General features: G+C 36.9%; 1 protein-coding gene across 1 annotated transcript in view; it reads left to right on the top strand.

Moving 5' to 3' along the window:
- Nucleotides 1-27,951, top strand: part of OTOG (otogelin) — a 108,956-nt gene that overhangs the window by 41,506 nt on the left and 39,499 nt on the right. The window contains exons 24-33 of the mRNA XM_075502231.1: nt 9,422-9,529; nt 14,594-14,732; nt 14,994-15,128; nt 16,230-16,376; nt 17,017-17,136; nt 18,010-18,126; nt 19,590-19,746; nt 20,797-20,823; nt 23,644-23,808; nt 25,968-26,246. Of these exons, the coding sequence (XP_075358346.1) occupies nt 9,422-9,529; nt 14,594-14,732; nt 14,994-15,128; nt 16,230-16,376; nt 17,017-17,136; nt 18,010-18,126; nt 19,590-19,746; nt 20,797-20,823; nt 23,644-23,808; nt 25,968-26,246 (1,394 nt within the window). The remainder of the gene's footprint in view (nt 1-9,421; nt 9,530-14,593; nt 14,733-14,993; nt 15,129-16,229; nt 16,377-17,016; nt 17,137-18,009; nt 18,127-19,589; nt 19,747-20,796; nt 20,824-23,643; nt 23,809-25,967; nt 26,247-27,951) is intronic.

The raw sequence follows: 27,951 nt of genomic DNA on the forward strand, positions 1-27,951 counted from the left end.
CCTAGATAATTTTCTTCAGATATCTAACCTCTTATTTGAACGTTTCACTGAGGGAGGCATGTTTCTTCATTCCTAGGCATTATTTTCAGTATTCTCTCCCTCAGAAGGATATTTTAAGTCTCAGGGATTTATGCTGAAAATGTGCAGACGAGCTGTTGTCATGTTTTGGAATCAAGCACTGTATTGCTGAGAGATTTTTTAATATAAAAATAGCAATTATGTGTTTAAGTTAAGTTGGTTTTGATGGTTTTCTTAAGCACATAGCTTGAAGATTTTGAGTATTGTCACTCTAAAATTACTGTTTATGCCTTGAGAGCCTCCTCAAAATGAAGAGTCGAACTGGGTTGAAATAGCTAAGTTGAAGTCTGCGGACTTGTACTCATTTATGTGTAGATTTTTCCGTGTCATGGTAAAAGATTGCTACTCAGACTTCTGTTTTTTACCTTAGCATTCAGAAGCATGAAATGTCAAATTGTTCACATGAAATGGAACCTGTAAGTAGTCCAACTCATAATATGGTACCATGGTGGAAAAAGTGCAGTGCTAAGATAGATTTTTGAAATTAACTGGAGGCAGACATTTTCAGAATTGCAAAAACTCATCCTGTTGTACCTGGCTGATACCCTTCAAAGCCAATGGCTAGCTTCAGCAGCACTGTATTGCAGACAACTCAGCAGAGAATAAAAAGTTTGTATAATCTATTTTGCTGTGCATGACCTCTGAGATTGTGAACTTTTCTACTGCTTCCTGGTGTGTAAGTTAGTTCTGGAATTTAAGCAATAAAAATGTTTTTTAGCATTGGAAGTCTCAGTGTCAAGTATTGGTGATCCCAAAGCTCTGAGAATAAGTTTGTGTAGTTACAAGAGGCAGAGTTTATAATTTCTTAAAAGACAAAAATACGAAATTAGAAGTTCTGTATTTACTGTAACTTCAGCAAACTTAATTCTGTTCTCCTATGGCTGTATGCTGCCTGTAGAGATACTGACACAAACTTTTTTGTTGTTTTTTTTGGTGGAGAGGCTTGTTTCTTTTGTAGGAGTTTATCCTCAGTGCTTAAGGCAGAACTAGGAAACGGTGTCACAAGCCTAGGATTTGAACCAGGAATATCAGTCTGTACTGATGAAGTAGAAATGACAAAGTATTTATTTGTTTCTATGTACTTAATATATAGTGCCAGGTTCTGACTGACAGGGAATTGCTTATGCAGTGTTTGAGGGACACTTCCTTGAAAGGCAAGGGAACAAGTTTCCAGGTTCTGCCAGTCCTTTAATGTGAAATGTAACATGGCAGCATCTTACTCCCGTGATCACAAACTGCACGGTTTGGAATGTAAGGTGTAATCCAAGAATCATGTGTAATTATTTTAAAATAAATTGAGAATCACTGTAAATGTCGTTCAGTTCTTTCCATTATAGAGTTACTTGCAAGCTAGTCAAATCTGATATCTTTTAAATATTTGGTTCTGGTGGTCCTATACTGCATATATATTTATGTTTTTATTTGAGATTGCTTTAAGAAGAATTAAGATGGTCTTGAAGGTGTGTGTGTTGGATCTGAATAGCTGTAATGTTTTAAGTCAGTCACTGACTTCACCCTCCAGTGATTTGTACTGCAGATTGACCACATGAGAGTCAGAGCAACACAATAAGACAAAACCAAATCATTGAAAGAGAAAGATGGAACAAATACCATTACCTTCAAACAGTACCTTATCCTATGTTCATGGCAATTCAAGTAGTGCAGGATTCAAATGCATTATGAATTTGTGCAACTTCAAAATCACCTTTCTAGGCAATCAGTTCTTACTGGTGAAATATAAAACTGAGGTGATGTCCACTTTACAAGGGTAAAACAGCCACAGAATTTCTTGGATCTTAACATTAGTTCTTCACCTTCTCTTAATAGAGGGCCCCTCAGAATAACCAAAGAGGTAATTTTTTTAATATATATAAAAATATTAGAAATTACAGAACTTACAACACTGAATAACGTGAACAGCCCTGCCTCATCATGGATCGGTGGAGTTCTCAAGGTGCGTGAACTAAACAATATTAGTTCAGTCCAGTGAAGTTGCACACCCTGAATTCAACCAGTGATGTCTGATACCTGTGCTAATCCTATTTTTATCAATTTTGTTTTTTCTGATGGATTTATTTTAAGTATAGCAGGTTGTAATAGCACTTTGGGGTTTAAAGAAAGGACAAATGTTGTCTTTAAGGTTATAACGTGAAGACTGAAGCTGGGCAGGTAGTTTCTGCTCCTTGCTTCCTGATCTCAGTTGATGCTCTGAAATAACCAACAAAAAAATGTTAATACAACCAAGAATGGATTAAAATTTGTCAAACTGAGTATATATCATTAAAAAAGAAAAAAATGAGTAGGTATTAACAGATGTTTTTTTTGTAAAGGGAATTTTCTTCCTTATATGCGAGCTCTAAAAACTATATATAACTAAATGCATCTTTTAAAATCTCCCTACTAGAAGAGAAAACTGAACATTAGGAGTACACCTGCTGTATGTTCTTTTTATCCATTCATTGTCAAGCACCTCATTTGAGAAAAGCTAGCACGAGAAAAGCATTGTCATCTTTTTGAAGACATGCTTTTATTTGGACTGACTCGGTTGAATTGTTCAGTAATATGCATTAGTATTTATTTTAGATTGTGTTACCCATTCATATTTCCATTAACTGAAATATTTAATCATTTCCATATATATTATACATTAATTGCATCTTGCTGTAAAAACCAAGAGTCCCTCCAACCCCTGAATATGAATAATAAATACAAATTCTGAGGGTTATGTCAATAGCTTGCAATACATATTGCCCCAAATGCAAATAGGAGTTATTTCTACTACTTCTGTTACTACCTCATAGTGTTACCTACCTGTTAGACCTTTCACATTTTTTTCCTTTTATGATTTTGTCCCCTCTATGAGCTATGTTAATTAAACCACCCCTCCACCCCCCCCAAAAACAAAAGAAAAACCCACGAAAAGCTGAGATCTCATTTCACCAACTTTACAGCCATGGATTTCTGTAGATGTGGCTTGTGGTTGACACAGAAAGGAAAAAGTTAACTGGGATTTTAATTTTCTTGGTACCAAAGTATATGCAAATTTTTTTCCGGATTCCAGTTGGCACACTGAGTTATAGTGATTAAGACATTACGGACGTTTCTGGGACTGGGTTTTGATGCTAGTGTTCCAATAGCCACCCTAGTTTCTGTCTTGAATGAGTGGTGTGGAGTTACGTGGCCTTTCCAGGCTGGACACAACGTTCTCTAGTATGGTAGGACAAGACTCCACCTCTGCAGGCAACTGTTATCATCTATGACAGAGAATACTCTCTTTTGTGCTGAACCTGGACTCTACTAAATTTGGACCAATTTACCCTAATAAGAATTTTTAGGTCTGTTTCTTTTTCCATCACTTATTGCTCTCATAAAATAGAGCTATGAAAAGGTAGTAAACTGAAAGCTGTAGTATCCTGTAATTGTAATGAAGTTTTGTAACTAGGAAAGGAATATCCTGCCAGGTTTTTCCTCTAAAAATTTCTAAATTATCACTGTATTTCTGAAGTGGTGTACTGTATCAAATGACATGTAAAGATCTTAAACACATTCTTGAAAGGTTTTCTTAAAAAAAGAAAACTTGTCACTTTCTAATTTGCACAAAGAAAACAATGAATTTTGTCATCTTGTAAATGTGTCTATGGACAAACAAACTTAATAATGGGGGAAGAATGCAATTCAATTTCAAATAGTTTTAGAAAACTAACTTTTATTAGAAGTAATTACATTGACTCTGTCATGTCTTAAAATACATTTCCTTAGATTAATTCAAAGTCCTGTCTTTTTGGTATGGGTTAGTATCCTTTTTCAAAGGATACTTAAACTGCTCCTCAGTTTAACTAAAGCTCAGAATTTATTATTATTAGCGTGAAAATAAAAGTGGTGTTCTGTTTGGACCTCTCTTCTGGATGGCCCTGCCGCTGCTATCGTGCTAAGTATTTTTAATCTTTTCCTTTTTCTGGTTTAGGCAGAGTTTTGTCGAGGTCTGTCAGGAAGATTTAATGTGTTCCAGGTAAATAAGGATTACCCGCCATGGGGGTACTATCATGGCTATGCACCCTACTGTTTCCTCAGGAAAGTACAATTCTGTTACAAAGACTGCTTCAACATTCCTGTATTTGGGTGCTTCATGGAACTGAAATTTGTCCACACTGGATTTTATGCTGATTTCTGTTTCTGATGGCTATAGAATTACAGCATGCTAAAGGTATTGGATTGGAATTCATTTCCAAAGAATAAATGTACGTCCATTGCAGTGCCATAACAAGGCAACCCAGTTCTTCTTTTCCATCCTCTTCTGCTCCGCAGACTTGCTACTCTTTGATATATTTCAGTGCTCTTTACTTCCTCTTGTAATACTTCCCAAATCTTCTTGGTTTCTAGATTATTAGATAAATCTTCTACTTTCTAGATTACAGTAGCTGCAAACAAATCTCTTATTTTTCTCTGTACTTGTATTCAATTCACAGTAAAACTTCACCAGTATCATTCAGATTCTTGAGCTCCTTTTCATATTGCCTTCTGTTTTTCCACTTGTTTTTAAGAAGAGAATCATTGAACTTTCTGTCGTTTTGTTTGAAAGGAAGACTTCTGTTACATTTGGAGTTACTTTCTGAAATTCTTTTTATTACAAAAATCTATTATCTATTTAAACTTTTTCATTAAATCAGAAAAATTGCATACTAAAATACCATTAGTGTAGTTAGGGAGTATTTAACTTGTGCATTTCTTTGAGAGGAGTTGAGGATCTTAAATCACTCAAGCCATCTTTTTTGGTTTTGTTTTGCTTCATTTTTGATCTCCACTACAATTCAAGTAGGTACTTGATCTGACTGTAAAAAAACCTGGTGATATTATTTACTGGCAAAGATGAGTAAGTCCACTGAGCCACCAGCTCTGGTTGAATCATCTTGCATGTTGAAAACTGCTTCAGCTATAAAACTTAGTTGTCTGGCACATAAGTTATCATCTTCTTTTACTACAGATTAAGAATTCGGAGGTCAGGAATAGACTTTGACATATATCTGTATAAATACACATTCATTCCCCAAAAGCGTAATTAATAAAAAAAAAAATATGTGTACAATTCTTTTCAGAAGAACCAGTGATGACAGATTAGGGACAGCTACTATTATCCTCTTGGCCATTAACAAATGGCAATAATTTTGGTATCTCACTTTCCAATGGAGCCCTGCCTTACATGACTTCTAGCACTGAATTGCACCCACAGTACTCTTGAAGAAAATAGTACTATTTGAGGGCATGTAGAGAGAGGTTTTAATCCAGTGTGCTTAATTAAAAATATTTGAACTTTGAAAAAATTGAGTCATAGCCCTGAAGTAACATTGGTAGATATGAGGTACACCTGAGATGACACAGAAAGGTATCAAACATCACACCAATACAGCGACAGTCCAGGCACTTCTTATTTGTGAAACATGCCAGGACAAAGGACAAACCTCAGCCTTCCTTTCCCTCAGTCTTGCCTTGGGATATGTGCTACTTGATGATGAGGCAGTGTGTACCACTTCTTTATGCAGCTGTGAGAGCTACAGGTGCTGTCTAAGATGACCCCTACCTTATAGCCCTGATGGGACTGTGAGCAGGGTGGGAGATGCCCCTGCTTCAAACTCTCTTTTTTTTCTGATGGTCTTCAGTCCCTGCCCTCTTGTGTTCCTTCCCTACAACACAGACTAAAAAAGAAAACATCTATGGAAAAAAAAAAGTGCTCCTAAAAGTGTTCTTACCCTTATTCTTTCAGTCACTTTGTGTAATTCCCATAGTATTTTTCTACTTAAAATGAGACATATCAGGACACAATCCATCTCTTGCTTTGCTCTGATGTTGCAGCAGAACCTGTACCCAGGTTTTATGCAGCTCTCAGTATTACACTTGTGACTTGTGAGGTAATTTTGCCCTCTTCTGTCTACACCAATCAGTAGAAGGTGTGTGGACGCAGGAGCTTCTTTTTACTTAAGGAGACTTCAGAGGAGGCACGGGCAATGGATAAGCCAAATTTTGAGAGGCCTCTGTGGAAAAGGTTGCAGAATATGGGAATCTAAATGAATCCCTGTCATTCTATTTCTTGCTCTTGTCTTTTTACTCTCACCTACCTTTGGTCTTTAAGCTGCTACTACTGTTACTGTGAGTTTCTTTTTTAGGGCCCACTCTGCTTAGCACCAGTAGGATGCTGATGGCAGAGCTGAATGGAGGGGGGTTTCCCAATACACAGTGAAATTGTAGAAGTGCAGGGGTCTGACCGGATCTCAGCTGAAGCGTCAAAATCAGTTGTAACACAGGATACAGCAAGGATACTTTAAAAACCCCTCAAGCATTCTGCAAAATGCCTGGTGCTTGGCAAATTTACTTAATATTTCTTTATAATAAACTGGGGGTGGGGTGGGGGATGGGGAGGAGAAGGGGTAGACTGTAAAAAGCTCCTCAAACAAGTAAGAAAACATTCAGCAGGAATATAGTAACTCTCCCTGTCTAGACAGTGAGTAAACTACAAGGAAGCCATTAGGTGCTACAGTAATGTTACCAGTATCTGCTGTTTTTTAAAAAATGTATTTATCTTATATTCTGGTTAGGGAAGTCATGGGTGGTGGTGGAATTCTGGTATTAGAAATGTTACCTGCTGCTTATTTCTTTCTTTTTACCTCCCCTAAACTCTGTTACAGACCTTTGTAGGAAGATTTGTGAAACCCTTAGAGAGCAGATTTATTGTTGGGGCAAAAGGGTTTGTGGTTGCGTCAGTTGGCAGTAGGCTGTTGCCCAAGGGAGGGGAAAGAGCCATGCAATACACAACCTGTTGAAAACTGCTCCGGTGGAGGCTGTGAGAGTGTTATTTTTTTAGTGTTCTGGTCCAGATTCGTGGGCTTTGCAGAAGCAAAAAAGTGTTTGTTGACTCTCAGGAGACACATTGCTTCTAATGATGCCTTTATGAAGAGTATTTACATATTTGTGTGTATGCCAATGAACAAAGCTATATAGACAATAATGAGATAGTAATGAAAGTGAATGTTCAGCATGGTGAAGTGTGATAGCTATCATTGTGTCTTTGTAGTTAGTTGTAGGTTGGACAGTAAGTATAGGCGTCAAGAAAAGTGTCTGATACTTCAAAGGGGAGCTGTGCAAGGCCTCTCTGTAGGGTATTTGTGGTGAATTCTTAGATCGTTGAAATCTATCCGTTTGCTTGGCTTTACAAGAGAGAAAGCTGTTATCACTTGTTTTAGCCAGGGTAATAACGTGAGGAAAAAACCTGCATTTAGTGTTACCTTGTCAGTGTGATGCTCTTTGTGTCTGAATGTGCCCTGTTCAGTTCTGAGCAGCTTTAAGCCAGTGCGAATTTCAGTCTCACAGGTGGTTGTCTTCAAGTGACGTTTTTCAGTTTAATGGGGGAGGGCGTTTTATGATGTCTGCACATTCCCATTAAGAAGACCTACAGTTATAAATTTCCATCTGATAAATAACATGCTGAAGAAGAGTCATAGTAACACAAGTCATACTAAGTCATAGTACACAAATTACCAGTTCATTAATATGAGTAAATAAAATGTTCCATCATAAATGCAATGATGAAATCTTTCCTTTTGGATACCAGGGAAACAAAACAGTGTCATCAGCCTGTTTGGCATGGATGTGCCTCACACCTACGATCTCTTGTCCACAGTGCAGTGTCTTGCCCAAATTACAGTGCTAAACATCAGAAATTCCAAATCTGTTTTCTTCAGAAAACTGCTACGAACACAGGCAAACCTGTATAAAATTTGTATTACTACAGAGAGGTCTTTTTCAAACTTACCTTGAAAAAGAAAAAAGATTATCAGCCTAACAGCACCATTTTAAGACACTGTTTATTTCCCAATACAAATAAATTTCAAAACTTAGCATTTAGAAACAAGGATAATTGTAGATTGTATGGTGCCTATAAGAAATCCTTTTACTATGTAACTAACATGTTAGTTGCTCCAGCTTCTTATGTTGTATTGAACAGGATCCTGTATAGGAACAGATACAGAACCCAAAACAAGATGGAGCTACAGCAGTTAGAGTGAAAGACACTGCTGTAGCTTATCAAGAGTTTATGTTTCACAATTTTCATGCAGCAGATTGATTTGCCATCAAAGGTTGTGTTCTATCTGTTAGTGGACCTTTAGGTCCTATACTGATATCTGTTTGCCTCTCCAGTAGCATTACAATATTTTCTAAAAATGAATCCATCTTTAGAAGAAATACAGCTTTCTTGGGCTTAGTGAAAAGATAACTTTTTAAATAAAATCATTCAGTATTTCTGGTATATTTCCTGAGATTTTTTTGTCGAATCTGTTTGAGATCTCTCTTTATCTAACTCTCATATTTCAGTTTTTCTGGATATTATTAAAAGCCACAAATGTTATACTTTAAAATTTAGAGTAGTTGCTTTATTTTGTCTTGGCTGGCAAGAATTCCTTTATTCTTTCTCTGCTAATGGAATCTTTTTCACAATTTTTTTGAATTTTCAATTTTTATCTGTTACTCTAGGAGTTGTGATTATAAGCACAAATTTATAGCATTAGTCTTGAACTGTAAATAGCTATGCATATGGTTATCTGTGTTATCATGAAAATCTCCTTTGAAGGCTGTGAGGCTATTTCTGCCAATAAAGTTAAGTATATTTGTGATTGCTTGTATGAAGGTGCCAGTCATACAGAAATATGTACTCAATGAATTTTGTGCAAACAGGATAGCTCTTTTGATATTGATTAAATTATTCACAGAGCAAGAGATGTAACTACAGCTATAGGAAAACTATACAGCAAATGAAAGCTCTTTAAATCAGGTGAAGAAAAGAGCAGAACAAGAAGAAATCCTCATTTAAAAATTCTTAGAGTAACTAAGCTACTGATTTTTTTACAGTAAGAGCACATAGCACTAGAGCAAAGGGGCATGATGGCTTTCACATCTCTCGGAAGATCTCTTGGCTTTAGTTAAATGTAAGTTAATTGGCTGAGTTACAAGAAATTTGGTGGAATTTAGAGGAGGTCTGGAAAATCTTAATTTCCCTGATCTTAAAATTTGTGCATTAATGAATAAGTCTTCACAGGATTAGTGGTTGAAGGGCTAGTGTCCAAAGTGCTAGCACTTACTAAAGATAAAATATTCAGGTACCTGTGAAAGGAAATTAGCAGATTACTCTTATATAATTATTAAAAAAATGTACTTTTTCCGTTTCAGAAGATTTTAAATATTATTTGTTTTTCAATAGTAATAATGCTATTCATTTAAAAGTTTGGGAAAATATTTTTGTATATAGATACCAGGTGTACTTCTGCTGAATGTATGTTTTTTGTTCTTTTTTTCATAGTCTTGTTAAACATGGGGATGTGTGCTTGGAAGCAGATGAATGTCCATGTTCATGGAAAGGAAAGGAATACTTTCCAGGTGACAAAGTCATTTCTTCCTGTCATACATGGTAAGCAGAGATCTGTTTAGGTGATTATTTTATTTTAGTTGTTCATTTATGGGTTGATTATTCTTTCATGTTTCTTAATCATAAATTTCACACCAGATTCTGGTAAATTATGATTTTGTATTTACATTTGTTCAAAGAGGTATTAAAATGACCTTTTTTTTAGAGTTTATTGTTTCAAGGAACTTGTACATAACAAAGTAACAGCTATTTGTGAATTAGGAAAAAAAAGCTTGATTTAGAAAAATCATTGTTTTGATTATCAAGGTAATCTAAATTAATATTCCTTGGTCAGTGTTCCTAAAGTACAGGTAAAATCCTTCAAATATTACACCTGAGTGACTTTTGTTAAAAGCTTTTAACTTACTCATTTTCACATTTAGCATTGAATCTGAGCAGTCTAAGGACCCAAAACATAACTCCATGGCCATAAGTATATGCCTGCTACAATGGTAAATTAAGGAGAGTACTGAGCAACATCATGTACTGAGCATAGTGACAGATAAATTGGTTGCTAATTTTGCGCATGTGGATAAGATAACTCATGAATCAATCAGCTTTTAAAGGAAGTGTTCCAATAAACGAGGGTTGATAGGATCACTCAAATACACACAGAAACCTATTCCTTTTACTATCCAGTGTTGTAAATGCAGCACATACCCTATAGATACGTTACTCTGCGAAGTTTCCTTGAGCACGCTCAGTAGAACATGGTACACTACCATTTCAATAGGCTTCACAAGAGCTAAGATGTAAAAATATACCATATCTGCATGATCCTGAAACAAACTTGTTTCCTGATGGTCCCCGCCTATTTTCTTCTCTGACCACTATTGAATGTTGCAAGCTGGCACTAAGCAACACTATTTGTCTTACCAGAGCCTGCAGAAAAATCAGCTGTACTGTCAAGCATCAAGATGCTATGGTAGTGGTGTTGCCTCCACCTTCTCAGCAGAGCAGTTCCTTCCTTTTGTCCCCTTCTTTTAGCTTACCAGGAACATTCAACTGGTGTCACCTGGTAAACTACTGCTCCTGGCCTGCACAGCTCAATATAGCCTAGTATGGTGAAGGCTTGCCCAGTCAGCCCTAATCACTGCCTTCTCTGGATGTCTTTGCCCCCTCCAGCCTTGTGCTGACTGCCTACCTCTGCCTCTCGTCAGGTCCTCAGTATCTGCTCTAGAAGATATTTGTAGCCCTTTGGTCGACTGGTGAAGCGACTTACAAGCCATCTCCACTGGGCAGGCAGGTAAAGCGACCCGGGTTATTCACCCCCTTATTTCCAAAGGCCTCTCCAATTGGACCTGGTGTGGGATTGCTTGCATCAGAAAGAACTATTATATCCCATTTAATCTGTATGAGACTTCACCAAAGGCAGCAGCAGTGCAGGCAGAAAGACACTGGATATTCAGCCTTCTCTCTTTTTTTCTGAGGCTAGGCCCGTTAATTCATGTACAAATCCTTAAGGTTGTCATGGCTTTTCTAGTCTTCCACATTCAGAAGCAAAGACAGATTAAGTGATAATGGCTTTTTGGCCATCAGTTGTCCACTGACAGATGGGAAGTCTGCAACAAGCTCTGCTTGATACAAAGTGTAGAAAGTCTTTGAGACTGCTGTGTGTGTATGCAGGGGTGTATTTGATATGTCAAGGGAAATGTGCATTTTTGCTTGTTAGGCACTCATAGCAGTTATAATGACTTTAGTGTTATTTAGTGCACAGAAATAGTGTGCATTGATACTAAATATCATCTTACTCATCTCTGAGGTAGTATTAGCAACATAACTATTAATCTGGTTTGTCTGTTGAACAGTAAAATGGCAAATAAAATAATTTCTTAAACTGGCAAAACTACCAGTGGAGTGTCAGGAACTTTCAACCCAAGGTTTGGGGTCTGGCTGAACTGCAGTTCTAGGTTTCCCAAGTTTGGTTTTCAGTGCAACTGCCTGATATTGTTTACATCTGCAGGTGAGATTAAACACAAAAGATTATTACACTAACTGAAGGTATCAGAGCAGCATTTTGGTGCTGTGCTGTGCAAGGTAAGATGAGTGGTGCAGTTAGCTATGCTGCTTCGCTGTTGTACGTGGAGACCATTGAGCAAATGCTGGTTAGTCTCTGTGGGCTGCTGAATTGGGCCTTCTGTGTTCTTAAACAAATACTTCTAGGAAATACTTTTTTAAGAAAGCTAGCTGAAGTTTGGAAGATGCTAGTAGCTCTGCTTTTCCAGCTAGGACTCTCTAGATTCTGATAACTAAATGCTAGTTTACTTAGTATGAAACAAGACTGGTGCACGGGACTTTGAAGACATTGTGTACCTCTTAAGCCCTTCCTTCTGACTGTAAATGTGTTAAGACTCCTGAAAAAGAAAGTATGCAAATCATAGAATCATAGAATAGTTTGGGTTGGAAGGGACCTTTAAAGGTCATCTAGTCCAATCCCCCTGCAGTGAGCAGGGACATCTTCAACTAGAGCAGGTTGCTCAGAGCCCCGTCCAGCCTGACCTTGAATGTTTCCAGGGGTGGGGCCTCTACAGCCTCTCTGGGCAACCTGTTCCAGTGTTTCACCACCCTCCTCGTAAAAAATTTCTTCCTTCTATGTAGTCTGAATCTACCCTCTTTCAGTTTAAAACCATTACCCCTTGTCCTATTGCTACAGGCCCTGCTAAAAATTCTGTCCTCATTGTTCTTAAAAGCCCTCTTTTAAGATCCCTTAAGTATTGAAAGGCCCCAATAAGGTCTCCCTGGAGCCTTCTCTTCTCCAGGCTGAATAACCCCAACTCTCTTCAGCCTTTCTTCATAGGAGAGGTGTTCCATCCCTCTAATCATTTTTGTGGCCGTGCTCTGGACCTGCTCCAAGAGGTCCATGTCTTTCCTGTGCTGAGGACTCCAGAGCTGGTTGCAGTACTTCAGGTGGGGTCTCACCAGAGCAGGGTAGAGGGGCAGAATCACCTCCCTCGACCTGCTGGCCACATTTCTTTTGATGCAGCCCTGGATATGGTTGGCCTTCTGGGCTGTGAGTGCACATTGTCAGCTCATGTACAGTTTTTCATCCACCAGCATCCCCAAGTCCTTCTCCTCAGGGCTGCTCTCAGTCCCTTCATCACCCAGCCTGTCGTGATACCGGGGGTTGCCCCAACGCATGTGAAGGGCCCTGCACTTGGACTTGTTGAACCTCATGAGGTTCACATGGGCCCACTTTCTCAAGCTTGTCCGGGTCCCTCTGGATGGCATCCTGCCCCTCAGGCCTGTCAACTGCACCACTCAGCTTGGTGTCATCTGCAAACTTGCTAAGGGTGCACAAAGGAGCTCCCTACTCTTTACATGTTAAGAAATGTTTCTGCATGAGCCCTTAACAGATCAGCATGTGGAGGAGGACTTGAATAAGCCAAGAGTAAAACTAAAACCTAATGCCTCACAGAGAGCATGAGAAGCAGCACTTACTCTTTCAGTCCAAATATAATTTATTTTAATTTGCCTCTCTCTCCATTGGCTTGATTAGTTTCCTGCCTTAGGTACTGCTTTGAGGTGACTAGAGTTAGCTGGGTGAGTCCTACTGCCATCTACTTGTGCTTTGGTACAGCAAACACTTTTCACATGTTGTACTTTTAACTTATTTTAGCCACATGCTTAGTATATTTATATATGTGAGTTATACAAAACACAAGCAGTGGGCCAAATCAATGATGGGATAAGTGGAGTCTTGGAAAATCTGGAAAATGACTCCAGGTTAGTGCAAGTTACATGGTAAGGGAACAGAAGGAAACATGATGCTAATAGTAATTGGAGCTGCCTAGATTTTCTAGCTAATTGCTGCTCTTTTGATAACAATAGTGTTCTGACCCTGTCATATATGATAGCAATATGAACAGAAAAGGAAAATTTGCAGTGACAAAAAACTTCATACTGCTTCAGTGTATGAGATGCCAAACATTAGTGATTTATCAAATACTTCCATAAGTCAGATTAATACTTTAGTTGTAAAATGTGAAGCATTCATTTAATCAGGAAATTGAAAATTCAGTATTTTTGAAAATAAAGTTAGATATGTGCCGAAATTATATCACATGCTAGGTTTAGTTTAACCTATATTTATAAAATATACCTGTAGTAAAGCTTATACCAGGGCACCAGCTTTTCTGTGTTTATCGAGGGAAGTTTTTAAGTGTCCAGGTGATTTAGAAACATAAAAAATAACATTTAAAAAATTACTTGTGGATACAGAAAATGAAATTCTATCCATTATTTATAAGTCTTGTGTCATTTCTGAAAACGTTGTTTAGATTGCAAGAGGGTGATGCAGAAAGAGACATAGTATCCAGTGCTGCAAAGCCTTGCTGTTAGGGAGTTACAAAGCAAAGGTAATTCAGAAAGGTGTGAACAGTCATTTAGTGTATGTGTGGTGAAAGAATTTTGATGCTTAAGGTGGCCATAGACAGAACTGTAACTATTCTGGAAGCCCCTAAACTGTTAGGCTAGGGTTTAGGGATGATAATACCTAGGTATCTGAAAAAACAAAAAGCCCAACAACAGAAAACACAGTTCTTTTAAGGCACCTAAGCACCAAAATAGTGCTACTGAAATTTTTCCTTTGCACTTCTGTGAAATTCTTGTTCAAGCAGAGAATGAATAATGACTATAGTGATAGGACACATTGCTTGTTGATTCTAAGATTCAGATCGTATAAGAAACAAATGTTCTGTGAGAAGCTGAAAAAGAAAGCTTTATCCTTGTAGCACGTTATTGATGTGAGTTACTGGAGAATAAATTGTACTACTTTGGGTGGCATTTTCTTGTTTCAACAAAAGAAATGCCCTTTTGGTGTCTGTATACTCTGGAACCTATAAATTCTAACAGGAAGAAACACAGACTGTATGAGAGTTCAACATGTACTTTTTTTTTTTTCAGAGTATCAATTTATATATGCTGCTTCTACTTAACATTTCAAAATGCTCTGTCCACAGCCATCATACTTGCCTGGCTTCTGTTTTTTTTTGCTTCTCATTTCAATAGCTGTAGTCATTTGTCCATGATTACAGTTGATATTACCATTATTGGTCATACATTTTTCAGCATTTGCCAGCATGGATCATTTCAATGCACCTTCCATCCTTGCCCATCAATGTGTACTGCCTATGGGGATCGGCATTACAGAACGTTTGATGGACTAACATTTGACTTCGTTGGAACTTGTAAGGTTTACCTAGTTAAGGTGCGACTTTTTTTGTAAAGCCTCTGTAAGACTGGATTTAAAAACTACCTGTTAAAAACTATCCTTCTACTTATTTCCTATCTGTACATTTTATTGAGTACTACATACTGTTTTTTTAAGCTTTATGTTGCTTAGACTTTGAATCATACATAACTTATTAATTATACACTGAAGTTTCTGCTAAATGAACTATGTAACAATATACATATTTATATTAGTGTAATAAAAAAAGTGTCAATTTCTTTTTTTTTTTTTCTTCAGGGTACTTCTTCAACCAGTTTTTCTATTATTATAGAGAATATTAACTGCTTTAATACTGGAATCATTTGCAGAAAAAACATTTTCATCAATGTTGGAAAATCTTTTTTAGTATTTGATGATGAAACTGGAAATCCAGTAAGTTTCAGCCTTTAACACTGATCAAAAAGTAGCGCATGTACTTCTCTGGGTGTTTTTTCCTTTCGTTAGCAAAAACTTACTGTACCACTTAAGTAGCCGAAGGCGTAAATATCTTTACCATGAATGCTGATCACATCTGGATTGGTCAATGGAAACCTTAAACAAAATCTTGTCTATATTTCACAAAAATGTTAGATGAGATGATCGTAATTCTTTTGTTTAGAATTAATTCCTGTTTGGTGTCTTAGGAAAAATCCAGATATTTTTAAGTCAGTGGGAGTTTTGCTATTAATTCCACTAGAACTAAGAGTTTAGTCTGGTCTGGAATATGTATAGGAGTAACATTCCTATACAGCTGTAAAAAATAAATTGCAGTTCCTGGTATATCCTCCACAGCCTTAATTTCATTTTTGTTTTGGCCAAACTGCAAACTCTATTGCTGTAAATATTTAGTGTATTTAGTAATCTTAGTATAAATAGTACTATTTACAGTTTATAGGTGGACTATACAAAGGAAGTTGTGTCTCTCTGTATGAGGTATTGTGTAATTAAACCAGACATCTTAGTCCATGCTACAAATAATTTGGAATCTGATTGTTATTGGATGGAGAGAAGAATGCTTTATGTAAATAAGATGGCAATCTCTGGACATATTTAGACAATTCCTTATTTCAAGAAGATGCTCCATGCATCTTTATACCTATCTATATTCAGAAAAAGCATGTGGCTAATGCTTTCTGAATGTAATGATGTATAACTAAGTGAAAATCATAACCAGGAACCTCAAGACTAATTTTTTACCTCGCAGATGAACCATTAACATTTTAATCTTCACTCCAGTTGCTCTTACCCATCCTGTAAATTTGATATAAAATCAACTTTTTAAATAGGAAAACCATAAAAATACAACACAGTTCACAATCAAAATCCAGACCACTTTTGTTTAAGAATTTATCCCTGTGTGGCCTTCTGTCAGTTTTTGGACTTCTGTCTGAGAACTGTGTTGTTCATTTTATTTAGGTGTTTTGTTTCCTGTCAAGTGAACATTTTGTGATGACATTACTTACATTAAAAGCTGCCTTGTTTTATTTTGAACAGAGCTTATCTAGTTACATGGACAAACTACAAAAAATACAGTTATGGAAAGCTGGATTTTTCACTGTTGTTCACTTTTCTGAGGAGCACATCACCGTTCTTTGGGATCAGAGAACAACAGTTCATGTACAGATGGGTCACCAGTGGCAGGTAAGTGGAAGTCAACACTTACTCCCATTTCTTTGAGGTATTTATGTAAGTCTTATTAAGTAAGACATGTTATCATTATTCAGAGAATAGACAATGTGTCAGAAATCATGTAGGAACTCTGGCTGAGTCAAGGAGAGAAGCATTCAGATACCTTGTCAATTAAAATATTCATTCTCATTTACTTTTTTTCAGTCACTATTTATTGTCTAACTTCTGTAACAACAGAAACAAATATCTTTGAGGCAACATTCTCCTTCAGTACTTATTCCTTATATGACTGGAGCAGGTGTTGTTTTGCTGAAGCATAAAAAAAAGCACACAGCTAGCAAACAGGTCATTTCTCTGAACAAAAGATCAGCTGCTTTCTCAAAGGCTTGGAGATACTTACTTGAAAGGAAATAATGTTTATGTTCTTAAAATAAAATATTTTCTATATATCACAAAGAGCTGAACTGTTTTGGCTGAAATTTAGCTGAAAAGAATCAAATCCTGACAAATTTATAATTAAGCAACTGAAGACAAGAACTTGAGAAGCAAGTTTTGAAAACAGTTGTGGTTGGTAGTGTTTTGTATCATGTGGAAATATGTTTTTATATATATATTTCATATATATCTATTTATATATATCTTTTTTCCTCAGGGTGAATTGACTGGATTATGTGGAAATTTTGATTTGAAGACAGTAAATGAATTGAGGACTCCAGATAATTTTGAATTAACAAACTCACAAGAGTTTGGAAACAGCTGGACAGCTGTAGAGGTACATAGTAAAAAGAATGGGTTTGCTAGTAGATCTTTTGCTGTTACATCATATAATTTATTTAGAATGAAATCAGAAATTTGTTTCTGGAAGTATTAATCAGGCAGCAATGCAAATGGCAATATCAATGGTTCTTGCAGATACCATAATCCATTAAGGAGAAGAAAATAATCACCTTGATTTCTACACAGCGCTATAGTGTACAGAAAAATGCTGTACAATATTCTGAATCTATAAGTGTTTTTGAAGATGTTGTTTAAACAGTAAAGTAGTCATTTTTTTACATAATGGAAGAATTGTGGGTTCACTTTAGACTGTGTTGTCAGTTTAGCTGATCTTTCATAGCTGGGAAGTATTTAACTGTGCAACCATAGCAATGGAAAGAAAAAATATTCTTTCCATATGCCTCCAAGTTAAAAATTGAACTTTTTAAATGTCATGTGTCTAGTGGTGTTCATGGAAACGTTCCTTCCTAGTAGTTAGAGTTAAAAGATCTGATTTCTGACACTCCTAATGTACATTAGACATAGTCTGCGTGAACTTTGTTACTTATATGAGCTAGACTATCCAGGCGGAAGGACTGCAGATTGGGACTTCATGGCAGCTCTGTTTAGACCTATATGTATATATGTGTTTTTCTGCTGCTCTCAGACAAATGAAACATTTCTTCAGATTGTGTACTTTCCCTTTTCTGCAGATTAGCATCCCCTTTTAATTCCGTATCTTAGTCTGGCTTTATTTCATAAATGATGCATTTGTTTTGTGTTTTATACCTCTCTCTTAAAAAAAACAAAGCGAAACTATGCTTTCCAAGTTCAAACACAAAGCGGTTATGAAACAAGTTTCTCACCTTGATTTTGCTTTCTGGTTAAGTGTGTTGACAGCTCTGACATTCGAAATCCATGCAGTTTGAATCCCCTTAGAGAGCCATTTGCCAAGAAGGAATGTGGAATACTGTTAAGTGAAGCGTTTGAAGCTTGCCATCCAGTGGTGAGTTGTGGTCATTTATAGAAAGATGTGAGAGTGAACATATCGCTAGAGACAAACTTTACTCTTCAACTCACATCACTTTAAATCTTCATCTTGTCTTCCATAATATAATAATTTTGACTACTGTAGCAAAAGAGAACATGAAGAAAGTCTAACCCATACTATTCTGATTCTAAAATGTGAATGTTTAACTGGACCTGTAAGGATTATCTGCACTTAGCTGACCTAGACAGTAAGCCACTTTGGCACCAATTTAGCTTTCTACAATATGGATAGTCCTGTTAGTCCCTTTTGTAATTAATGCAGGCAAAATTATACCCAATTTGTGTTGCCTTTTTTTTCATCCCAAGTACTATTTGCATAAGCATAACCACTTGTTTTATTTTGCTCAAATGTATTACATAGCAGGCACATTTTTCCGTCATATTTAAATACATTGACAGTTTCTTCTAGGCAGCATCAGATGTGAAGAACTCATTCCTAGAAAAAAATGCATATATCTCCTCACTCAGGCAACCACCTAAGGAAATAAATGAGCCATACAACATGTGCTGACAGGCAATAGGCTCAGGTTCAGTTGGAGAATGAGGGGGGACTGAGTTCCAGAGCTAGGCCTTATATGGAAAATGACATATCTCAAGATGTTCAGGTATTGAGACCTGTGCATGGCTTAGAGTGTGTCAGAATCATTCCTAGGGAGAATGGAGATTTCATATGAAAGACAACCAGGAATCTTGGAGGGTTGCTTTGTATATTATTTTGGAAGCAAGTGGAAGCTGATGTTAAAGTTGTATTAATGTAATGTCTGTTTAGTCCACTGTATAAGGTAGGTAGCAACTAAGTTCCTTGTAAGTGTGTAAGTATTACTCAAGTGTAAATCTGTGTAGAATGTGTAACAATTCAACAAGCAAATGAGCATTTACAGTTTTCTTTGAAATTTTATCACTTAAGACTTCAAAATAATCTAAGGGAAAAATCACAAATTCACCTGTGAAATTATCTAATAATATGAAGAGAATGAACCACTCTTACATGAAAATAAGAGTTTTCCATCTACTTCATTATTTCTTACATTTTATGTATATCTAACTTTCTTAACACTTCTAAGATTTATTGATTTGTGATCAGTTTAGAGAGAGTTTTTCTTATTTCATAAGCTTATTCGTAGTTTATTATCGTTTAAATATTATAAAACCATACAAAACACACAAGCTCACATCAGTATCGTAGGGTGCATGTTCTTAGTGGGTCATTGACTTAATTGTGTTACTAAGTACTGTACAAGATTTTATGATGTGTTCTACTAAACTGTTTTTCTTGTGTTTCAGGAAACATTTAAATTAAAATCTTCAATACTTCAAAGTCTTATATATTAAATTTTGAGAGAGTCATAGCTTTATATTGAGGTGATTGTTGCCACTGTCTATATGAATATTTTGGATAAGTGATATTTATATTTTCAGATTGACGTCACCTGGTTTTACTCAAACTGCTTGACAGATACATGTGGTTGTAACCAAGGAGGTGACTGTGAGTGTTTCTGTACAAGTGTATCGGCATATGCCCATCAGTGCTGCCAGCATGGAGTTGCTGTAGACTGGAGGTCCCCTAGAGTGTGTCGTAAGTTTACTTAACTAGCATTGCCAGTGGCTGTCACTGTCTGCATTCATGAGACCCAGACCTGAAAAATCAATCACATTAAGTTATCTATCTGGGGCCATGAATTGAATCACTAAGCCATACTGGTAGGAAGATGAGGGGGTGCCTCTCACTGGCCTCTCTGTTCATTTTGGTCTAGCTGGATTATGTGGTTCTTTCCATATTTGTGGGTGGTACTCTTTTATTTTTAATTCCTTGTCCTATGATATAAAAGGAGAAGTCATGGGAAGTCTATATTAGGATACAGCATGTGTCCCTCAGACCAAAGTTACAAAGTTAACAGCTCAAGTATTTTCCATCTTCAGGAGGATTTTACTTCTTAACAGGGTCTAGGAAAAATAGCTGCCTTACTACTGTCCCCAGAGCAAGTGTGAAATATAAAGGTCTTCTGAGGAAAAACAAGTAGGTTTTCAAGCAGGGCTTTGTCATTACCTTAGTATCCCTATTCAACAATGCTTAGAAGTTGTAAAAAAATCTGCAGCCTTCTTCTATGGCACCTAGTGCAAATGCCTAACAGGAGACAGTAATTTCCTCAAAAATGTGATTAAAAAAAGGCAAGATGGAAAGAATGGAAGGAAACAAACATTTTTCTAACTTTGCATTTGCACAGAGAGAGTATGCGGCTTGCTCGAAGTCACACAGCAAACTTGCCATAGAGCAAGAGGGTTACTCTTAATTTTTGATAGAAATGGTACATGTATTTTAATGTGAGCATGGAAAGATAGCAAAGTTTAGTCTTAACCACTAGAGGTCACAAAAAGACAGCTGTAGGTATGTAACCATAGTATTTCCTGCTAGAAAACAATATTTTATTTAAATCAGTGTAGTTTAAATTAGTATTTTATTTAAAGCAGTGAAGTAAATATTTGGCAATAATTTTTTTTAATAAATGTTTGTGTATGATCTAACTTGGCCAAGCATTTGGCTTACCTCTTAATCGTAAAGGGTAATAGAAAACCTGTTTATCTGCAGAATGCCTGCAACTGCATTTCTTTTCTTTTTATTTTTTAGCTTACGATTGTGAATATTTCAACAAAGGTAAGTCCTAAAGGAGCTGATAAAATGTCAATAGAATCTTTGGATTTTTTTATATAAGTCTTAGTATTTTGTATAAAAATAATTGTGCTAATGAAAACAGTTGCAAATGATTATATTATTTAAATAGCCAAGATTCTGTTTTACTGGTTTATTTTGCTTTTTCAAAGGGTTTTAATTTCATAATCTTTTTTATTCCTGCACCTTTCCCAAAAATATGTTTAACACATTTTCTTTGCATTGATGGATCATGATTAAACAATTAAATCATTAAGTAATTAATAGACTATTCAGCCCCCTAGCACTACCCACTACCCCACTACTAGTACTAGTGGCAGTACTTGCTTAAGGCATACTGCAGTTCAAGACTGATACCCATTGGGTCTGTTAAACCAGTCATGATCTCCTGCGCAGCCTTCAGAGGGAGCTAGCGATTAAGATATTTCAACTTTTTGTGCCCAAATGGGGAATAACTCTCCATTTAGGTATGTCTGACCTAGCTTTAAGTTCCTGAGCGCCAAGCATTGCTGCTGCATTAGAATGGCTCTGAGAGAGAGGTGCAAAACTTGTACAAGGTGCTAGAGTAAACCTTGAATCTGCACTGGGTGCTGTACTGCTGTGTTAACACTGGAATCCATATTCAGACTATTTTAACGTTATATTGCGAGTGTCTGCATAGTTAGACGTGGTATACATACAAGCACTGCAACCCAGCCTGATGTGAGGAATGGTCAGGACTCCTGCTATTTATTCTATAACTCTTTATCAAGCTCACATAGAAGCCTGTCTATCCAGATGGTTCGTGATATTTTGGAGTCTAACAGAAGATTCCATATTGCAGCAGCTCACCCCAGAAAGATCTCGGAGGGGGACTGAGTTTAAATTAGAAGAGACTTGTGCAACGTGCCAGGCCCAAATGATATGGCCAAGAAATTTACCTTTTCTGATATACCAACTGCTGAAAAGATTTTGAGTGGGGTCAAACTGCTAATGCAGTGGAATTTTATCTAAATCACTATTTAAGCCTTTAAATTAATTTAAATAAAGGCCAGTTGAATATATGAGGTGATTGCAGTTTTACATTTCCTTTTTGGATTGTTTTGTTTTATAAATGAAATACAGTCTGATAATAGATGATCTTAGTGCAGTTGTAACAGAATGAAACAGTGCCTCTAACATCTGTGGTAGTAGTGAAGTTAGATGATAACATGTACTTTTAAAGTGTGTTATTAGTTTTACTTGTTACTGAATTCTCACTGACAGAAATTAGTTGAAATAGTGGAGAGTTGTGCATGCAACCAGCTTGTAATAAACATGGTTGTCATATATTTCTCACTTCATATCTTCCTACTGTTTGCTAATCCAGCTCATCAGTATTCAACATAGGATGTTTCAGAGCTGCCAGTGGGGAAAAAAACCATCTCTATGCTGAAGATTTTCTTCTCTACCTCAAATATAGTAGCATTCCCCAGAATTTTACTTAGTTTTGGAGACAGGAAGGTTAAGAAACTGTCTTAGACCAGAGAGAGGTTTTCTCTATGTAACTTTGTCATGAATCCAGAGTGAAATAGACAAAAGGCTTCTGCAGGAGCAGAAGCCTTTTGTCTTCGGTAAGAGGAAATTCTCAGCTGGTAGCTGTGGTTTCTCAAGTTTTGGATGGGCCTGAGGTATGAGACTTAAACGTATAATAACATTTCAAGAACACTAGATGTTTTAAGTAACTTAAAACATGTTTTTCAACTCCCTGCACTGAAGGTAACCAGGTATCACTGTACATGTTTAGCTAGGCATGGGCTTGTGTCCTAACTGGCCACCTATTTCTGCCATTACAATCTAAAATTCTGGTTGTAGTGCAGCCTCCTTAGGATTTCAAAACTCTTAATAAAATTTAAGATTAGGGAGAACCAGAATATGAGGGCAGGCTGCAAATTGCAGTCCAAACTTTTAACCTGTTGGAACAGATTTTAAGGGTCAATGATATTAGCTACAACTATCAGCTGAGAAGTTCTGGGACACTTCTACCTTAGATGTATGCTTGCCATGTCCTGGCTTGTGGGTAAAATGGTAGTGAGGTGAAGTGCTTAGGTGTGGTCTCAAATGCCTGGTTTTAACAGAGAAGTTTACAAAACTAATTTCAAATAACATTTAAAAATAAACTTTAAAATAGTTTCTCCAGTAAAATTGGAACTAAGTGAGGAGGTGTGAGATTGTAAGATAACTTCGCATGTTTTTGGCTTTTTTTACTTATAGGTAAATATGACCATTCTTTTGCTTATGTTGCTGATTTCTTCCTATCTCACTTCCCAGTGGTTACGTTTGTATCTACACTGTTCAAGGAGTTCTTCGATACTTGATGACAACAGACTTTTTTTTTCTGCAAAATGTCTCACACTTTGGATACGATAAAATAGTTTTTAAAGAACAGTAAAACGTGTATAATCAGTCCAACCATACAAATAAACATTTTAGAGGGATTCCAGGGTGGTCTGTAGAACACTATTTACTTCTAAATCAAATAACCAAGGAGTCAGCTAACTTTATTAAAGTGACTATGAAACTGAAGTGGATGAGAGGGAGGAAAAGGAGAAGCTAATCATGAATCTTGAAAACTGAAACTAAGTATTTTGGACAGTTTTTAGATCAGGTATTTTCTAAAAGAGTTTGGCTTTGTTTTGGTCATTGTTATAGTTTAGTGCATGGCACCTAGAGCTATTTTCATAGTGGAGAGATGTGTTTTTATTTATGTGCTGTATCATAATATTTAGAGCTCAAGCATTTGTGACACTTGACGTGAAAGATAATTCTGATTTTTTTCCTCAACAGCTCTGGGAAAGGGCCCGTACAAACTGGTCAGCTATTTGGATGGAGAACTTGTAATGGCAGTGAAACTGGTGGATGGTGTTGTTTTCCCAGGGAGAGAAGATATTGTTCCTGGACATGCAGTGAGCTTTATGCTGACTTCAGGACTTTATAAACCCAAAGCACATGGTAAAGTCACTGAAACCTAGAGACTTAAATAAGGCAGAGCAAATTCTGCCCTTGAATATGAGCCTATGTTTAAGAATAGACCTGGATCAAAAAATATTTTATCTGTCAGCTGATTGCACCTTAATGTTGTCTGCCAAAATTTTCATTTGGTTGGTTTTAATTACATGATTGTAGCTTTATGAACAGATACTTCTAGCTGAAAAGCAACAGGCCCCTGCTCACCCCCGCCCCAACTTTCAGAAGCACCAAACCAGTGTTGTAGCCCAGTGCTCCAGATACGTGTTGCTCCTTCCACCTTTCCTCTGGCAGAACTGGCCTACAGGAAAGAATGGGAGAGAAATGATACAAGAAAAGTACTCCCGAATTCACTCGCTTTGCCACCATCGCTTATTGTCTGCCCACTTGTACAGAGATGCCCATTGGCACTAACCTGAGCTGTGTAAGGGTGTATACTGCAAATTTGTCTCCTTCAGGTCCCAACTTAAGTTTCCACTGAAGGAATGTGTTGCTTATTCAGCAGACAAAAGAAGTCTTGCACACCTTCAGACAGGTGGAGAAAGCTTACAAGAATATATTCAACACTTTGTGACATTGATTAAATGCTGGGGTTGTCTGCATATGCAATTTTAATGACCACAGAGCACTTGAGTCTCAATACAGTTTTACTGCCCAGAGTCCCCTGATGAGCTCTTTGGACAGCCTGAAGGTGGCTGTCTTTGTGTAATCAAAGAAGGGATATGGGTCAGTTGAAAAAATGACAAGCACTTGATTAGTAATACTGCTGTCTGTAGAACTGACACAAGAACTCATGTAACAGAATATCTAGGGCCAGATTTCTTTTATTAGTCATAGTTTTGAGACACTAGTACATTGCGTTCAATTTAGGTTTGGAAAGGGAAGGTCAGTCCTACTGTTCTATTCCCATATAAAAATCTCTCACTCAGAATTTAACCTGGCAAATGGAATTTGTGCCTTATAGTCCAATTTGAGTGAGTGGCATTTCATCATTTGGCTGTGGAGGAGTTTATACAATCAATATGATATTTTTCATATCCATGTCTTCATTTATATATCTGTGTTCTTGGTTCTTTGGTACCTCTGAAAAATGGATGTGTTTCATTAGTTTCAGACAAATAGTAGACAATGGAAAGTTTTGGGCATTGATGTACTGATTGGCTATATGGCAGGTATTATAAATTACACTGACTGTCCGTTGTTACTCATCAAATAGCTGCTTGCTACAGACAATTAATAAAAAGATATTCACAAGTGCCGCTGTGTTTTTCCGATTAATTGAAGTTTTTATGCTCGGAAAACAAGTTGGTCTTCCAGAAGTGTTATACCAGAATGTGATAGTCTATCTGTTGAATAGATATCATTTGTTTTGTATGCATTCTTTTTTTCAAGAAATGCTACCCAAGCCTGGAGAGTTAGTTGATTTTACAGTAGTTTAATGGCTGTTTTCAAGAAAATAGCAGAGTTTACAGCAAAATAGAATGAAGTCATTCTGTGAGCAACAGATGCCTGTAACAGGCTCAAGATCTGCTACTCTGCAGTTGGTTGTACAGAGGCTTGCTTGAAATCAACAGTACTATTTTCAGGGTAAGGTATCATGTGGGTATATTTGCCAGAAAACAGACTTTGCTGTTAACATTCTTAGCGGAAGGGCTAGAGAGCTGACTGCTTAGAAATTAAGACATAATGCTGTAATCAGAATGCAAAACACGTTTTTGTAAATTATTTTTAATGAAAGGCTGAGCTCTTAAGCTATAAATTCCCGATGGCAAACATTACTTGCAAAGCTAGTTAGATGAAGTTTAAATTTTTATTTAATAAATGGCTTAGTGAAGGCTGTAAACTGAAGTTCTGCTTGACTGCAGGGCTATATTCCTTTATCCTGGTGTGGGCAAATGTTTTAATCTGCTTGTATTCCTGTTGAAATCTGTAAGATATTTAGAAAACTAAATATCCACCAGAATCTAGCAATCTAAAATCCATATACAGTATATTTTCTTACAAGATTCAGGCTATTTTCACTGATGAGGCCAAAGTCAGTTTTCATTGCTCATGCTACTAATATCAGTAGTGGTACATCAGAATGAGTTTAGTTTATTATGCATATATCAGCAAGTAAATGAGTTCTGTGTGTTTTTTTTCAGATTCCAACTTGATTTCATTTGAAACAGCTGAGAGACCAAACTATTTTCTTCAGTTGGCCTCCAATAATACTCTTGTTCTTTCTAAATGGGAAAAAAGCGAAGAGTTTCACAACAGATCTACATATGTCATTCACAAGAATACATGGCTTTCAGGATACAGTTCCTTTGAGTCATTTGCAAAACCAGGATACTTCATCCACATTTCAGCCTCTTCAGTTGAGCTTTTGAAGTACCATCATTCAGAGGAGTTCAGACTGTCGACCCTTTTTAAACTCGTAGGTAGGTAAAGTTGTGTTTTATGAACAGCAGTTTGCTCCCTGTGAAAATACAGGCTAAATGGTATTGATATTTTCAGAGGTGACGAGATTGCTTTCTTCTCCTCTACATCACTGGGAACTGTGAGTAATCTGTGACACGCGGGCTCTTCCCTGAGCTTTGTAGTGAGGATGAGATTCTGTTTTCTTGTCAAAAGCCATTAAGTAGCGTAATACACAACTTTGTTATATTTGCTAACTAGTTTTGGAAATACATAGCCTAGTGTATAGTTTCTGGGCGATACTTGCTTTGTAGATGGGGAGGAAATTCTTAAGGAGTAGAAAATTCATGCTGATGAATAATGGATTCACAAAGGGAATAGAATAGAACTGAATGCATCTCTAAAAGCTAAGGTCTGTGGATGATGTTTTCTCCTCCTTTCCCTCTGATTGCTGCCAAGAGAGAGTTTTCTGTACAGTGCATTCTCATTGCAAAATTTGTGGCCTCCTCAGAGGTCATGCTATCCAGTGCTAAGGACGTTGCCTGTAGATTACACCTCTCAAACCTCGTGTTTCCCCTGAAAAACACCTTGGCCTTTATCCACGTACCCACTTACAGAGGCTCTGCCTTTTGGGCTGTTATCCCCTAGTGTTTCAGGCACCATCTAAGTGGAGATATGTGCCTCTTCTTGGGGATCTAGATATCTGTTTCTCTACTGTTTCTTGGACAGCTACAGCTCTTGAATACACAATGTAGACTACTGTGAGAATGTTTCTACCTACTTGAGAGATTCCCATTCCTGTAATAGTAGTCCCATTCCACTGAGACATAAGGATCAGAAATGTAGGATATATTCTTAGGATCCTTCATAGGAGCTGGATCCAGAAGTTGCTTCTACAAGGACTGATGACAAAAAACACACGGTAAAAAAATCACTAATAAATCAAGCTCTTTCTTTTTTAGATTAGTAAGGAAAAGAAATAATAAGAATAACTGTTTTCACATGTTCTTAAACACTTGGGAACCATGCGCTGAAATGAAGATGGTCTTACAGGTCAAGAATAAGATGCAAGAAGTTATATTGGCCTATAAAATAAAGCAGGTTATTCATGAAACCACCATTTGCGTTAGTGTCTGCTTGTCTTGATACATCACATACCTCAAATGCATTCATATGACTTTATTTATGAACTTCAGCAACAGCTACTACTTGCTGAAACCACTGTCCTTTGTGTGGTATATAAAATTCCAAAATCACTACAAGTGTTTATCTTTATGTTCTAAAGCTTTTTATTGTGCTGTAAATTGAAATGCATTAGTAATTCGTTTATTGCAGTAGCAGAAGTATTTTAATAGGTATTCTTGGCAATACCATTTTTTAGAAATCAGTTCTTCATTCTCTGAAACTGAAATTCGTTTTACAAGCAAAGAAAGAAAATGAAATATTGTAACAAATGAAGCATGGCCTGGCCATGTTTTACAGTGACCATGTTGAGTCTCAGCACAGACAAATCTGAAGCAGGCACTGACTTCTGTGACAGAAGAGGCCAACTGCATGCCTTATGGAGCTTCTTGTTATCAAAACATTGAATTAAAGTGTTAATGGTGGCATTGTGAATCTGCCGATGTTCTGCGGTGCATTATGCTGACAGCCTAATGCAGCTGTTGACTGGCACACTCCAACTTCAGAAAAAATGACAGATTTTGTCATTGCCAAATGCCTGTTGCC

The sequence above is a fragment of the Mycteria americana genome, chromosome 5 (assembly GCF_035582795.1).
Source record: "Mycteria americana isolate JAX WOST 10 ecotype Jacksonville Zoo and Gardens chromosome 5, USCA_MyAme_1.0, whole genome shotgun sequence".
Lineage (NCBI taxonomy): Eukaryota > Metazoa > Chordata > Aves > Ciconiiformes > Ciconiidae > Mycteria > Mycteria americana.